Source organism: Phocoena sinus, chromosome 4, assembly GCF_008692025.1.
Source record: "Phocoena sinus isolate mPhoSin1 chromosome 4, mPhoSin1.pri, whole genome shotgun sequence".
In the NCBI taxonomy this organism is placed as follows: domain Eukaryota; kingdom Metazoa; phylum Chordata; class Mammalia; order Artiodactyla; family Phocoenidae; genus Phocoena; species Phocoena sinus.
The window spans coordinates 95,744,502-95,762,036 of NC_045766.1; the positions used below are offsets into that span (position 1 = coordinate 95,744,502).

Below are 17,535 nucleotides of genomic sequence, written 5' to 3' on the forward strand. Positions count from 1 at the left end.
ACAGTTTTATCAAAGCCAGGCTACCCTGCTCCTACTGATTCACGGTTTCTTTCTTCCTCTAAAAATCCTACAAAAGCCCCACTAGTTACTGAATCTTTCTTCTCTCTAAACAGAATGTACATCTTACAAACCCACAACCACTTCCTGGCTGAATCCCAAGACCTGTCAGGTGCAAGTAAACCATCCAAAGCTCCTCCCACTGGACAGCCAGGGAATCACAAGGTGGGTGAGCCAGACAACCAGGGCTGTGGAAGAGGGGGATAGATCTGGTAGTGGGACGGGGCCTCCGGAGGTGTCAGATGTGAGCATATGAAGGGTTGAGCACTACTGGGTGATCCCATGTTTACTGATATCTCAGCTGTGGGGTTGAGGGCCAAGCAGATAAAAGGTAAGCAATTTCTATTAACGATGTTTCGCATATGTACCCTCTAAAATTAGTAACTCACTGGGTTCAAGTAAATCAAATACAGCTCTTCACTAGGAAAAGATCGGGATTTCTTGTGGCACATGACAGTGAACACCAGAGATACAGACTGACAGTGTCCTGCCTGCATCTGGGCCTCAAATTTTATTTAGCCCACACAATAGTTTTAAAGTTTTTAACTGGATGCCAATGTTTTGAAATCTGGAGATATTAACATTCAAAAATTGATTTCTGGTTTTTCATGGAAAAAAATCTATAGATCTGGCTATGCTGGGTCTACATTTTTGCATAGCAACAATGTTTGCATAGCAACATAGGAACTGAGGGGACATCCCCTTTAGATGGTCCTTGCTCTGTAGTTCCCCCTTTAGATGGTCCTTGCTCTGCAGTTCCCCCTTTAGATGGTCCTTGCTCTGCAGTTCCAGTGTGGGTCAATACCCACACTGGTGGGTTCATATGTGTTATATACCTCATCCCTGTGGCGTTGGTGTTTGCACTATCTGCTCTGTAGGATACTACATACATGCTTTCAACAGCTAAAAGGACCTCGACTGCCATCTGCACTTTATCTTAGCCAAAAGGCCAAGGAGTGATCACCTTCCATCTGCATAACCTCCTTAATAATGTTCATCCTTTCTTTCTACAAGTCACTATAGCTCATTATACCTATTATGCAAAAACAAAACACATACATTTACTCTTCTAAATTTCATTCTTTTACTCTTAATAGTATCCTATACAATGGATCAGAATCACCTGGAACGTTTGTTAAAACAGTTAAAACCGTGCCCAGCAGTAACCGGGACATGTTAAAAAAGGAAAAAAAAAAAGGGCTTTGTAACATCAGTGTAACTACAGAGCCTCAACACACTTAGCAGGAAAAACAACAAATCATCAAGCTCATTCCTTTTTACCTTTTATACTGCTGGGAATCACAGTCACCCAATCAGGTCCACTGGAGTTGATTGGCATTTTGATATTGACACCACTTGAAAGAGGAATAAAAAGAGTACAAGCTTAGATTCAGGAACATTTATTTTCTAATATGTATCTTTATTTTCAAATTTTTAAATGGACAGGATTTCACAAAGCTTTACTAAGATGAAATATTCTTATAAATGTTACTCAATAAAATTGATAATTAATAAACTAGGTGTATTATAATAAGCAGGTTATATGGATACATAAACTGAATAAGAATTAAACAAGTTTTTAATTTTTCACTGCTTCACCCTTAGAGTGCAAACTCCAAAATGACAAATTCTGTTTGAATTACTTACTTCCCTTGGACTCAGAGAATGGCTCACACTGATGAGAATGTCTATTTTGTCACTACTTAGTTTTCAGGCTGCAAGACTACGGAGCATTAAGTCATACGTCAGATTCCTTAGGCCTTGCCCAGAGCTGAGTCCTACCTGGGGACATGTGTCCCCAGATACGTGCTCATGCATGTACTCTGTTCATCATTACTATGGCTCTGTAGTGTCTGTTCCCCTTAATAAAACATGTACTCCTCAAAGACATGGATTATGTCCCACTCATCTTTCATCTTCAGTACTTAGCACAGGCCCTGGACTAGAGTCCATGCTCAGAAAATACCTGATAGAGGGCTGTGTGAAAAGGTGGGGGACAGTGGAGTCCAGGAAAAGTATACTGAGAACATGTTGTAACTATTCCAGAAACTGGCTCATAATAATTAGGCCTCTTGCACTTAGACCAAAAACAAACAAAAAAATAAAATGCTAACTTTCCAAACTCGATATGGGAACTTGCAGTCACGATATTTCATTTCATCAAAAATCAATTCAAAACAGATTTGTTCTTAAATAATTCTTAAGCTTCTACTATGTGCCAGGCACTATCCTAGCTACTAGGAATATGACAGTAAACAAAGCACACAGCATCGGGAATTCCCTGGAGGTCCAGTGGTTAGGAAGCTAGGCTTTCACTGCCAAGGGCCCAGGTTCGATCCCTGGTTGGGGAACTAAGATCCCACACGCCAAACAAAAAAAAAAAACCAGCATCTCCTCCTTCATGGCACTGACATTCTAATGAATGAGGGAGACAGACAACAAGGAAGGAAGGAATTATAGGGGGCTATGTTAGAGAATAACAGCATTTCGTGGATTATAAAAGTGACAATTAATATACATGACTTTAAGAGAGCACATAAAAAAAAAAAGAGAGCACATATAAACTACTTTCATGAGTTTAAAGCTTTAAGGTAAGGAAAAGAAGAAACCTTCACCACTGTAATTTGCTTGTAAAAATGTTTACTCTCAATCTAATCACGCAGAAACAATAAAGCAGCAAATCCAATTTAAGCAATATTCTACAAAAAGAGCAACATCAAAATTGTCAATGTCGTAAAAACCAAAATAAGTTAGAGAACTCTTCTGGACTAAAAGATTAAAGAGACAACTAAAAAGATTGTGTGTGATCAGAGACTCAGTTAAAATAAAAGAGATAGCAATAAAGGATATTATTGGGACAACTGGATAAACTTGAATATAGACTGCATATTAAATAACAATGTTGTGTCAATGATAAAAGGCCCAAGTGTGATCACTGTGTCATGGTTATACGTTGGAGAAAGTCCTAGGAGATGCATACGCCTGGGGTGCAGTGCCATGATGTCTGCACCTTACTCTCAAATGGTCTGAGGGGAAAGAATTATACACAAATACACACATATAAACACATAGAAAGAGAGAAAGCAAATGCGGCAAAACATAACAATGGTGAGTCTAAGTTAAAGGTATATGGGTGCTCACTGTTGTTATTCCTGCAGGGTTTCTACAGATTTGAACTTTTTTAATACAAAGTTAGAAAGAAAAAAAAAGTATAAATCATGCTAAAATAAAAGGGAAGCTTTTAATGTGATAAGCTCATTCTTTCAAAAGATGTCCTCTTACTATCAGAATCTTTTAAGCAAAGTATTATGGTTCTTTCTAAAACCAACACTTTTTTTTTTTCCTTGAGAGATTAGATCACCTTAATTGTCCAACTGTCATTTGGGAACCAAAGACCAAGGCTAAGCTTCTTAATCCTATCTGAATTAAGCAACATTACGAGCCACCAAGGAAGAGAGGTAAAAATGAGCGTAGCTTAACATATTCAGGCCATGAGCTCAAAATACTACACTCAAAGATCCCTCAAATGATCAATTTCAATCTTTCTCTTTTTCTTTTCAGTTAGCCTAATGCAAAATTTCAGATTTTTAACTGAGCAAACAATGCAAAAAAAAATCTGTAACAGGACTCTGTCAAATGTTTGGTTTCCAAAAACTTATGCCACCTCAAACGCTTTCCCGGAAAACTTCCAGGTAAGTAGAATCTTTTTTAATGATTCTACTACAAAGTACCCTCAGCCAGCCTCATCCAGGATATGCAAGTAAAGGCAGGGGCAGACATTATTTTATCCTTCTGGATTCACAGGTGTTCTTTGGTTTTAATGGTAGGATTTAGTGTTAGGAACATTTTAAATTTTACACGAACTTAATTCTCTAACCTTTTTTCCACGTGGAATTTCAGTAAATTACATGCTATGCTTCCTCCTCTTTGCTAAGCCACTAAGTAGACTGACAACACAACTCTAAAAGGGAGTAAGACTTTAAAAAATGGTCCACATAAAAAAAAAAAATCTTAAAAAAAAAGTTATTTAAAATAAAATAAAAGGGGGTAACTGAACAGTCTTCATACATAGGCAAAAAGTACACAGAAATAAAATCATCTGCTCATAGTCATTGATAAATAATGTGCCTAAGATCTGAACCCAAGAATAAACCTAAAGTCCTTTTGTACTGAGCCACAAATAACTAGGCAGTCCCCTCAAGAAGAGTGCAGTGAATACACTGGGAGTAGTGCTCCCTCTGCTGGCCTTCTGAAAGCATGGCATCAAATATGTACTTACTGTTACCACCAAAAGCTGACTCAGAAAGTAAAAAATCAGAGTTTTATTTTAGAAGCTCATAAAGACCACACATCTTATGTGATCCCTCTCTACAAGGGAATATTTTTTTATATAAATTTATTTATTTTTAATTTTTATTTCATTTTTGGCTGCGTCAGGTCTTTGCTGCTGCATGCGGGCTTTCTCTACTTGCAGCAAGCGGGGGCTACTCTTCGTTGCAGTGCGCCGGCTTCTCTTTGCGGTGGCTTCTCTTGTGCAGCATGGGCTCTAGAGCGCAGGCTCAGTAGTTGTGGCGCACGGGCTTAGTTTCTCCGCGGCATGTGGGATCTTCCCAGACCAGGGCTCGAACCTGTGTTCCCTGCACTGGCAGGCAGATTCTTAACCACTGCGCCACCAGGGAAGCCCAAGGGAATATTTTTAAAGTATAGATTTCATTTAAAAATAAAAAATGTTTTACATTCTCTCAAGTAATTGTACTTTCTATGTTATTTTTCTTTTTATTCCTTAAGAATGTTATTTTATTTCAGAACAATATGGAATGCAATAATTTTAACTACTAACCTGCAAAAATACAGTTTGCTGTGGTATTCCTGGCTTCCCATGCTTATCATTATATCAGTCCAGCAATGTTACCATATTCATAGTCTTTTTCCTATCAATTAATGTTTATATGATTTTAACAACTAATAATATGTCACTTAAAACTTTTTTCAGTTTATTAGACATGAAGCTAAAACACTACCCTGACTATAAGACCTCTAGCAGCCCTGTTCTTGGATGATTTTTTTTATCTGTTCTGTGAATAAGTGATCTTGCTTATACAGATATACTATGCAATTCTGAAGTTAAAGATATCAGGGTAAAAGAACAAAAATTTAAGGTCATTAATTTGAACTGAAATAAGCACACTAATCACAAAATATAAATATTTATTTTCTTACCACCTCTCCTGAATTGGGCCAAGTTCAGAAAGATATAAGAAGCACATAAGCAAAACAAGAAAGTCTCCTAAGTAGGACAAAGACAATGCAAAGGGACCTCTTAAATTACCCCCTAAGGCCAGGAGCATGTACCTCTGGAAGAAAGCATTCTCTGCAGCAGTTAGGAGGCCCTTCAGGTATCCGCCCTTGAAATGGTTAATTCTGCTGCTGCAAGGGAGCTTCTTTGGTTTGAAGCAGAACCAGGGTTCTCCGGTATAGAGATCTGTAAAGTTGCACAGAGGAAGACTCCCAGGAAGACACACATTACACTCTGTAGTTTCAGAAATTCTTCCTGAACGGAAGAGGCTCTTGAAATAGACCCTGTCTGGTTTCTCTTCCTGTAGATTCTGAAGAACTCTGATCCCTTCACTGGGGTGGACCAGAGATATGGACACTTTAACTCTGCCTGGCCAGAGCAGAGTAAAAAAGACCTTGTAAAACCCATTCTGGTAGTCTACCACTCTACCCACGGCCCCTGCCTGCAGCTTAGGGGAGTGGATTCTGGCCTGCAGGTAGTCTCCACCATACTTCTTGGGCTTTCCTTGAAAATCCTGTACATGAACCAGCACCTCTAGCTGGCTTCCCACCTTGAAGAAGGCTGCAGAGTTCAAGATGACAAAGTAGCTGGAAGAAGGGTCAGTGCTCTTCAAAAAGGGGACTGGGCCCACATCAGGCACCTGCCACTGTAAGGCGGCCAACAAGGAGTCCTCCTCCAGGCGCTCCCGGCTGGACAGAGTCTGGTGCTCATAGCCACAGTAAGGATTCCGGCTAATTCCTGTCACCTGGGAGAAAACAAACTGTCCACCACTGTCGATGAATGTGGCTGATGCAGTCTCATGGTCCAAGTACTGAAGAGAAAGACACAAACAACAGAAACCACAGCTACAATAAATCTCCTTATAGTCAACAAATAAATCCCTGCTTCAGCTTAAATTTTAATAAAACTTACTTGAGATGACATTGTTTCAAAAACCACAGCTCACCAGTTTTACAGATTCCCACAGCAAATATCAGAGAAAAATCCCTTTGGTGCTTCCAGAAGGAGAAAGGGAAAAGGAATCATTTTGAAGGACAGTAGTCCCCCTTTATCCACAGGAGATACTTCCAAGACCCCCAGTGGATGCCTGAAACTGTGCGTCACATCAAACCCTATATATACTGCTTTTTCCTATACATATATACCTATGATAAAGTTTAATTTATAAATTAGGCACAGTAAGAAATTAACAATAATAATAAAATAGAACAATTATAATAATATACTAGAATAAAAGTTATGTGAATGAGATCTCTCTCAAAATATCTTTTTTTTTAAATTTATTTGGCAGCACTGGGTCTTAGTTGCGGCATGCAGGATCTTTGTTGCCGTGTGCGGGGTCCTCGTTGCCATGTGCAGGATCTTTCAGTTGCAGCATGTAAACTCTTAGTTGCAGCAGGCGAAGTCTTCGTTGCAGCATGCATGTGGGATCTAGCTCCCCAACCAGGGATCGAACCCGGGCCCCCTGCACTTGGAGCACAGAGTCTTAGCCACTGGACCACCAGGGAAGTCCCTCTCTCAAAATTTCTTATTGGTGTACTGTCCTTCTTCTTGTTGTGATGATGTAAAAGGATAAAAGGCCTACGTGATGAGATGAAGTGAGGTGAATGATGCAGGCATTGTGACGTAGTGTTAGGCTACTACTGACCTTCTGATAACACGTCAGAAGAAGGATCATCTGTGTCAGGTGATCGTGGATTGAGCTACAGTGATGTCAGTGGTTGAGGATCCTGGGTGGGAAACAGCAGGATGGCACAAGATTTCATCACGCTACTCAGAACAATGCACAATTTCAAACTGGTAAATTGTTTATTTCTGGAATTTTCCATATAATATTTTCAGATCATGGTTGACCATGGGTAAATGACACCACAGAAAGCCAGACAGTGGATGGAGGGGGTACCGAATACCAGAGTATTCCATTCTTCTTAAGAAGGCCTGCCCTCAAGCCAAACTATTTTACCAGAGCCTAACCTACTGAGGTTTTATCAGAGCCTAACCAAACTGAGGTAAGGGACATACCCAACTCCAGCCCACTCTAACCATTCTATCCAATTTAAGGGTTGGGGGTAAGACTAAGAAACAATTCTGAAGTTCACAGACTCACTAAAGGACTGAGGATCATAGGACTATAAAATGTTTCACCTCCCTTACACCTCACCCCCACACCACTAAAAGCCTATTTATTGGAGTTCGTTTTACGAACATGTCCAGCTTTCAACAAAAATTACAAGACATACTAAAAGGAAAAAAATACAGCAATTATCAAGGGACAGGAGGGAGGAATTAGGAATATTTTGTTATTAATAATGTACCTGCACTACCCATGAAGCAGTATGGTGTTATTTGATAGTGGACTTGAGTTGCTTGTAAATGCATACTGAAAACTCTAGGGCAACCACTTAAAGTAAAATGAGAAGTATAACTGATACACTAAGAAAGGAGACAAAATGGAATATACAAAATGTTCAATTAGGGACTTCCCTGGTGGTCCAGTGGTTAAGATTCCGCCTTCCAATGCAGGGGACACAGGTTCCATCCCTGGCCGGGGAACTAAGATCCCACATGCTGCGGGGCAACTAAGCCCAAGGCCACAACTACTGAGCCCAAGAACCTCAACTAGAGAGCCTGCAGGCCACACTACAGAGCCCACACACTCTGGACCCTGCGCACCACAACTAGAGAAGCCCGTGTGCCACAACTAGAGAGAAGCCCGCATGCACGCCACAACAAGAGAGTAGCCCGCATGCCACAACTAGAGAGTAGCCCTCATGCTGCATGAAGAGCCTGTGCGCAGCAACAAAAGATCCCTCATGCCACAACTAAGACCCCATGCAACCAAAAATAAAAATAAATAAATAAAATAAGTATTTTTTTTAAAAATGCTCAATTAAAACCACAAGAGTCAGAAAAAGAGCAGAAGACAAAAATAGGAACAAAGAACAAGGACAATGAATAGAAAACAGTAACAACTATGGTAGATATTAATCCAACTATATCAATAATCACCTTGAACACCAATGGACTAAAGACACCAGTTAGAAGACAGAGGTTGTCAGACTCAATTATATGTTGTCTCTAAGAAACTTACTTTAAATATAAAAACTTATATAGATTAAAAGTAAGTGGATGGAGAAAGATATACCAGGCTAGCACTAATCAAAAGAAAGCAGGAATAGTAATATTAACTTCAGACAGAGTAGACTTCAGAACGAGGAAAGTCATCAGAGATAAAGAAGGATATTATATAATAATAAAAGGGTCAATTCTCCAAGAAGACATAACAATCTTTAACATGTATGTGCCTAACAACAGAAAGTCAAATATGTGAGGCAAACACTGATAGAACTGCAAGAAAAAATAGATAAATTCACTATTGTAGTTAAAGACTTCAATACCCCACCATCAGAAATGGATGGATCCAGCAAGCAGAAAGTCAGTGAGGACACAGTTGAACTGAACAGCACCACCAATCAACTAGATATGATGGGCATCTATAAACTACTTACCTGGCAACAGCAGAATACACATTCTTCTCAAGCTCACATGAAAGATGCAGAAAAACAGATCATATTCTGGGCCATAAAACATACCATGAAAAATTGAAAAGAACAGAAACCATACAATGTCTGCTCTCAGACTACAATGGCATTAAAGTAGAAATTAACAACAGAACGATAGCTAGGAAATCCCAAAATACCTGGAGATTAAACAACACACTTCTGGGAATTCCCTGGCGGTCCAGTGCTTAATACACCACGCTCTCACTGCTGAGGGCCCAGGTTCAATCTCTGGTCGGGGAACTTAAAAAACCCCACAAGCCACGAGGGGTGCCCAATAAATAAATAAATAATAAAACAAACTAAACAACACACTTCTAAATAAAACAAGGGTCAAAGAAGAAATATCAATAGAAAATTTAAATCTTTTTAGTTAAATGAAAATGAAAACACAACTTATCAAAATTTACGGGATGCCATAAAAGTAGGTCTAAATAAAACAAGGGTCAAAGAAGAAATATCAATAGAAAATTTAAATCTTTTTAGTTAAATGAAAATGAAAACACAACTTATCAAAATTTATGGGATGCCATAAAAGTAGGTCTTAGAGGGAAATTTACAGCACTGAATGCACATTATTAGAAAAGAGGAAAGATCTAAAGTCAATCATCTAAACTCCAACCTTAGGAAACTAGAAAAAGAAAAACAAATCAACTCCAAAGTAAGGAGAAGAAAAGAAATTAGAGCAGAAATCAATGAAACTGAAAATAGGAAATCAATAGAGGAAAGACAATGAGGCCAAAAGCTGGTTCTTTGAAAAGATCAATAAAATCAATAAGCCTGCAGCAAGGCTAACTATGGAAAACAGACAGGACACAAATTACCATTATCAGAAATGAAAGAAGAGACATCACTACAGATCCCATAGACATTAAAAGGATAATCAAGGGACTTCTCTGGTGGTGCAGTGGTTAAGAATCCGCCTGCCGGGGCTTCCCTGGTGGCGCAGTGGTTGACAGTCCGCCTGCCGATGCAAGGGACACAGGTTCATGCCCCAGTCCGGGAAGATCCCACATGCCGCAGAGCAGCTGGGCCCATGAGCCATGGCCGCTGAGCCTGCGCGTCCGGAGCCTGTGCTCCACAACAGGAGAGGCCACAACAGTGAGAGCCCCGCGTACCGCAAAAAAAAAAAAAAAAAAAAGAATCCGCCTGCCAATGCAGGGGACATGGGTTCAAGCCCTGGTCAGGGAAGATCCCACATGCTGCGGAGCAACTAAGCCCATGCACCACAACTACTGAGCCTGCACTCTAGAGCCCGCGAGCCACAACTACTGAAGCTTGCACGTCTAGAGCCCATGCTTCGCAACAAGAGAAGCCACTGCAGTGAGAAGCCCGCGCACCGCAACCAAGAGTAGTCCCAGCTCACCACAACTAGAGAAAGCCCGTGTGCAGCAACAAAGACCCAACACGGCCAAAAATAAATAGGTAAATAAATAAATTAATTTTTTAAAAAAGGATAATCAAGGAATACCACGAACAGCTCTATACCCACAAATTTGATAACTGAGATGAAATGCACCAATTCCTTGAAAGATACACTCTGCCAAAACTCATGCTAGAAGAAACAGATCATCTGAAGAGGCCTATAATCTCTAGTAAAGAATCTGGATCAATAATTAATGACCTTTCAAAACAGACACCACCAGGTCCAGGTGGGATTCATTGATGAATTCTACCAAATATTTAAGGAAGAAATTGTATCAATTCTCTACACTCTCTGTCAGAATATAGAAGCAGAGGGAATACTTCCTAACTCTTTCTATAAAGCCAGCATTACCCTAATACCAAAACTAGACAACGACATTACAAGAAAACTACAAATTTTCCTCATAAACACAGATGTAAAATCATCAACAAAATATTAACAAATCAAATCCAACAATGTGTAAAAAGAATTATATACCATGACCAAGTGGGATTTATCCCAGGTATGCAAGAAAGTGCCTTAATAGAACTCCAGTGCTTTCCAAAGACCATGTTTTACACCCTCTTAGAACTGGTCCTTAATCTTCACTTTGGCCTTTCTGCTTAGAAGACGACCTTATAAGGACTTCAGTCTTTTTTAGTTTGGACATTAATTGCTATTTATATTGTGGCATTTTGCTCTATATACCGTACAACACAATGCCTTTCTAATATTTTGTATCTCAAAATTTTATACTCTGTCTCTAAATTTCAGATGTTTAAGCTCTTTTCTTATTAGTGAGCAGATCTGCCTATTTGACAATAAAGTTTTCTACCAAAAAAAAAAAAAAAACTCACCTTAGAGCCTTGTAAAATTTCACAGGTAAAGAAAAGGTCCTAATAGCTTCCAGAAAGAAGAACAATGTTACCAATAAAAAAACAAGAATTAGATTGGCATTAGCCTTGTCTTTTGCTACACTGGACACTAGAAGACAGTAGAGCAAAGTTGTAAGGTTCTGAGGGAAAAGGATTTTGAATACAGTGTTCTAAATACAAATACAAATCATTTATGAGGGCAAAATAAAGAGTTTCAGACATGTAAGCTTTGTTCCCATGTGCTCTTTCAGAAAAACATTATTTGAAGATTTAACCCAGTAAAATGGAAAGAAAAATCCAAGGAAGTGAAAGACATGAGCAAGAGTGAAACCAACCCAGGAATTCAATGAAAAGCAAACTCAGAATAACAGCTGGGCAACAGGTCAAGACAATAATCAGTGAACAGTGAAACAGGAAGACAGAGGGCTCTGAGGAAAAAGAACCAAAATGCCTTGAAGAAGCAAGGGGAGGGACTTCCCTGGCAGTGCAGTGGTTAAGACTTTGCCTTCCAATGCAGGGGGTGAGGGTTCGATCCCTGGTCAGGGAACTGGGACTCCTCATACCTCGCAGCCAAAAAACCAAAACATGAAACAGAAGCAATATTGTGGCAAATTCAATAAAGACTTTAAAAATGGTCCACATCAGGGGCTTCCCTGGTGGCGCAGTGGTTGAGAGTCCGCCTGCTGATGCAGGGGACACGGGTTCGTGCCCCGGTCCGGGAAGATCCCACATGCCGCGGAGCGGCTGGGCCCGTGAGCCATGGCCGCTGAGCCTGCGCGTCCGGAGCCTGTGCTCCGCAACGGGAGAGGCCACAACAGTGAGAGGCCCGCGTACCGCAAAATAAAAAAAAAAAGTCCACATCAAAAACATCTTTAAAAAAAAAAAAAGGAGAAGCAGCAAGTGGATTCAATTCAACAAATCATATGAAGGAAAATCCTCATGACACGTTACAGAAGGTGGTACTTTCTCTCAACAGAAAAAAAGGCAATTAGCACTCCAGAAAAAAAAAAAAAACAAGAAGAGGTACAAGAAAGTCATCATTAAAATATGAAGCAAATTAAAATGCAGCATGATTAAGCAACTGAGGTACTGTATAAAAAAGATCCGTTTGACCTTGCTGTTTGGGAAATTCTCCATCAAGAGATATAGATTTGGTTTCAAAGGATCATGTTCTATATTGACTAACATTTACATGATATTCATAATGTTATTGTTTTTAAGTATAAGAATCGATCCAGGGCTTCCCTGGTGGTGCAGTGGTTGAGAATCTGCCTGCCAATGCAGGGGACACAGGTTCAATCCCTGGTCTGGGAAGATCCCACATACCATGGAGCAACTAAGCCCGTGCGCCGCAACTACTGAGCCTGTGCTCCAGAGCCCATGAACCACAGCTACTGAGCCCGTGTGCCACAACTACTGAAGCCTGCACGCCTAGAGCCCGTGCTCCACAACGAGAGAAGCCACCGTAATGAGAAGACCGCGCATCGCAACAAAGAGTAGCCCCCCACTAGCCACAACTAGAAAAAGCCCGTTTGCAGCAACAAAGACCCAAGGCAGCCAAAAATAAATAAATTAAATAAATAAGTTTTTTTAAAAAAGAATCAATCCATAAAGATTGATATAATTAAGGCTACACGTTAGCCTTAATCATAGTTAGAGCAATAAAACTAAAGATTATAAAGCCTGATGATGCAAAAGTTATACGCTAGCTAATGGAAGTCAAATGTAAAATAATGCAGAAATGATTTTCTTCCTCACTTACAGGAGGAAGTTAAAATGTGCTATCTAATGCTATTAGGGAAAGAAAAGGTCTAAATACATTATTTTAATGCACAGAAATAAAGATAATTTTATAAAGTTTAGAAAAGAGTGACAGAAAGTGTGAGTCAGCAGAAGACCTCATCTTTCATTTTCTTAACAGGAACAGCAGTATCAACCAACATCTACTAAGCACCTATGTGCCGGACACTCTTTCGAAGACTTTACATAAATCTTTTAATACAATGTTTAAATTATCCCATGATATAAGTCCTATTATTATGCCATATGATAGACAAGGAAACTGAGGCAGTGAATGGCTTGATAATTTGCCCAAGGTCACATAGGTTAGAAGCAGCAAACCTGGACTAGAACGTACGCAGTCTGAGTTCAGTCTGTGTTTTAACTTAACCATCCATGCTGTACTGCCTGATGTGGAAAGGTCAGAAGGTACAGTGTAAAGCTGACAAAACAAGATATAACTGTGTAATGTGTAATTAGCACTAACTAAGCAAATAATTAAAAACAAGCAGTTACATCCAAGAAACAACATTGAGAGCGACGACTGGGGAGGGAATTCATTTATGTACTTAATACCACTCTCTATTCTTTCAAGTGTTTTATACTTTTCATTAATTATTTTCTTAATAGACAGAAGGACAGATGAACACATGGATGGGAAAAATAGCTATGTACCTGCAATGCTGTGATTTGTAAGAAATATACATTTGGTCTTCATCCACAGTTCCGGGCTCACAGCTCCCAAAATCCTTGGCAGCGATAAGAGCAATGGGAGCATCTTTTGCTGTAATATTTGGTTTCGTGCCCTCAGTTCCTGAAAACACTTCAGAGTCATAAAGGGGAAATGGGTTCCTTGTTCTTCGTTACAAGCCCCTTTCCACCACAGCAGGGTGTATGTTACCATGGTGGCTTTTGGAAAGCACCTGAGGATGGGGGCTGGTTGGGTTGTCAGGAGAACCAACCATGATTAGAGGGTTGGAACCTTCAGTGCCACCCTGGACACCCACCCCTGGAGGCTGAATCAATAACACCTATGGAATAAAGCCTCCATAAAAACCCAAAAGGATGGGGTTTGGAGAGCTTCCGGGTTGGTGAACACATGGAGATTCAAGGAGAATGGTGCACTCAGAGCATGGAAGCTCTATGTCCTTCCCATATACCCTGCCCTATGCATCTCCTCCTTCTGGCTATTCCTGAGTTATAATTGGTTATAATAAACCAGTAATCCTGTACGTAAAATGTTTCTCTGATTTCTGTGAGCTGCTCTAGCAAATCAACTGAAGCCAAGGCAGAGACCACTGGAACTTCTGATCTATAGTCAGTCTGAAGCACAGGTGACAACCTGGACTTGTGACTGGCATCTGAAGTTGGGCTTGGGGGAGAGTCTTATAGGACTGAGCCCTTAACCTGTGGGATTTGATGCTATCTTCAGATAGACAGTGTTGTTACCAAACCAAACTTGGGTCCACTTGCCTGCCCACAGTAAAGCCAATCTACTGACACCAGGTTGTGGGGAAGTAAAGTGCAGCGTTTATCATAAAGCGCCCAACTAGGAGTCCAGGGCAGCTAGTGCTCAGAAACACCCCAACTCCCGAATGGGTTTCAGGGAAGCATTTTTAAAGGGAAGGTGAGGGAGGGGAGTCACAGAGTATATGATCAGCTCGTGCACGATTCTCTGATCGTGATGGTGTGGTAGCAAGGCGGTGTCACAGGGGTTAACGTTACCAATCTTCAGGTTCCAGATGGTCTGGGGGCTATGTGCTCATGATCATCGAATAGTTAACTTCTTCCATTTGGTGGGGGTTTTAGCATCTGTGAAGCAGCTCAGGAATGTGGATCAGATACTGTTATCTATGTATTTCAGGGAGGAACTATGGATACTGTGACTGCCTTGTGGCTGATTTACTGTTTCAATTGTTACCAGTTCTCCTGGCCCAACTGCTACTTTTGTCACTATATTGTCCTTTCAATCATTAATTCTTGGGCCAGGCTTTTGTGACTCTCGGGAGGCCTGAGAAACTACAGCTTTTCTACAAAGGAGAGGCAGGCGGAGGACCTGGGGGAGGGGATCTGTCCAGGAAGGGCCCATAGGGTCCTGCTCAGTTACAGTGTCAGAATTGATTTGAACTGTAGGTCACCCTGCTGGTGTCCAAGAGTTGCCTGGTGGTATGGAAAAATTCCCTCTACCCACATTGGAAATTGGGTGTAGGACCTTTTTAGTACCTAACCCAGGGAACTGCATCTGACATTATGCAATAAGTCAAATTGCAAGGGAAAACAACAACAGCAAAGCAAAACTGAAAATCACTCTCCTCAATAGCTAGTATTACCTGTTATAAACCACTTAAACAAGGCCTCAGGCTCCCCATGACCCCCTGGAGGGGTGGGATAGGGAGGGTGGGAGGGAGGGAGACGCAAGAGGGATATGGGAACATACGTATATGTATAACTGATTCACTTTGTTATGAAGCAGAAATTAACACACCGTTGAAAAGCAATTATACTCCAATAAAGATGTAAAAAAAAAAAATCCTATACGAGGTAAACATAATGCCAAACAAGGTAAAAATAATCCCAAAATACAAAAGGATTTTTAATGATCTTCTTAGATTCTGTATTTTTTCCCTTTCATTTTACACTTGTATCCAGACACTCTCAACTGGAAGAATTTCATTGGGCTCCTTCATTTTAAAGGAACACACAGTATTATTTGTTCATTAAAAAGGGTAATAATGACTTTGAAAATTTTTCCCTGGCAGAGTTGACATCAGCGCCATGACATGGCATAAGACATTCCTCCTTTTTTGTCCTCCTTTTTAACAACAAATTAGGCACCCATCCAAAAAACAAAAGTGCTTCTGTGGGAATTGAGGGATCCAGTACCACATGCCAAGGGACCTAGGAGGAGTCTCGACCACATGTGTATCTGGTAATAGGCAGATACACCTCAGTAAAGACAGCATAGCCAGTGAACTTGTCCCAATCCCTCTTGGCCATAGTCAGGGAAAACCTGGAGCGTGCTGACCCAGGCAGATACCAACAGATGAGAAAGAATTTGTAGAAATCCAGTCTTCCCAAGGGGAAGGAACTTTGCCAGCACTGTCCCTCCCCACACATAACAAGCCCAGGGCTGAACAACCCAGGAGCGCCCTCTTCCAAGAGGGAAAAGGAGAGTGGCAAGTTAGTGCCCAGCTACCCCCACTGTGAGAGAAACCCACTTAACTCAGCAGCACCCCAAGTACTGAGGTGGGATCTCCATGACTGGAGGGGGGAAGGGATCAGGAAAGAGGCAGATAAGAATACCAAAGGGCACTGAAGGGATGCAGTTCCTGGTAACTGTGCTCAGGACTTTAGCAGGGAGTCCGCCCATGAGCCCATGGGAGACCCTCACCCGACAATCTTTCCACAGAGCCCGCGGGCACTCCCAATGCCCTGAGTGCTAAACCCACACCTCCCCACACTCTGCATGCTCCCAAATGAGGCAGTGAGACTCTGCTAAAGAGGACACTATCAGTCTCTGTGGACAAGGCAGAAATACAAACTTAAGCCATAGTGCCTCCTTCTGGAAAACAAAAGCTTAACAGCAGCTAGCCTGGCGGATTGTAAGAAAAGGTGAAGAACTGCGCCACAAGAAGAAGCAAGACATGGGAAGCAAGCGTACCCGTACCAGGGCAGAAACAACCACAGATAAAACAGGACTAATGAACATTTTATCCCATCCAAAGGCAACTAGTAAGACAAGAGGAGGTATCTGCTATTTCAAGTGTGAAAGCAGCAATGCAAATGTACAAGGAACATAAAGAATCAAGGAACCATGTCATCACCAAAAGACAACAATAATCCTCCAATAACCAAGCTCAAAGGCACAGAATTAACAACCTAGAAGATAAAGAATTCAAAATAGCTGTTTGAGGAAACTCAATGAGCTACAATAAAACATAGACAAACAAATCAAAATATACATGAACAAAATCAGAAACTTACAAAGAGACAGAAATCATAAAGAAGAAGCAAATGGAAATTTTGGAGCTGAAAAATTCCATGAATAAAATGAAAAAAATGCAATAGAGAGCATCTATAGCAAAGGAGATCAAATGGAAGACTGAATAAGGGAGCCACAGGACAGGAACTTTGAAATAAACCAATCAGAAGAGAACGCAGGAAAAAAAAGAATGAAAAAGAGCATAGAAAGCTTACATGATCTATGCGATGCCACCAAATGTACAAATATTAGAATAATCAGGGTTTGAGAGAGAGGAGAGAGGGAAAAGGGGGCAGAGTTTATTTAAAGAAATAATAGCTGAGAACTTCCCAAACCTAGGGATATACTTGGACAACCAAGTTCAAGAAGCTAATAGATCACCCTATTATCTCTATGCAAAAAGACCTTCTCCAAATACATTATAATGAAACTGTCAAAAGACAAGCATAAAGAGAGAATCCTAAACACAGCCAAAGGAAAAAATATTGTAATCTACAAAAGAATGTCCATTCAGCGCTCAGTGGATTTCTAAGCAGAAAACCTACAGGCCAGGAGAGAGTGGATGACATATCCAAAGTGTT

General features: G+C 40.6%; 1 protein-coding gene across 10 annotated transcripts in view; it reads right to left on the reverse strand.

Moving 5' to 3' along the window:
• Positions 1–17,535, reverse strand: part of NXPE3 (neurexophilin and PC-esterase domain family member 3) — a 52,958-nt gene that overhangs the window by 20,229 nt on the left and 15,194 nt on the right. For 9 of the 10 annotated variants that reach the window (XM_032630938.1, XM_032630937.1, XM_032630933.1 and 6 more), the window contains 2 exons: positions 5,410–6,164; positions 1,339–1,412 (listed from right to left, as the gene is read on the reverse strand). In XM_032630938.1, coding sequence (XP_032486829.1) covers positions 1,339–1,412; positions 5,410–6,164 — 829 coding nt within the window. Of the gene's footprint in view, positions 1–1,338; positions 1,413–5,409; positions 6,165–7,001; positions 7,084–17,535 lie in introns of all 10 variants that reach the window. The other variant, XM_032630940.1, reaches the window with a different exon arrangement.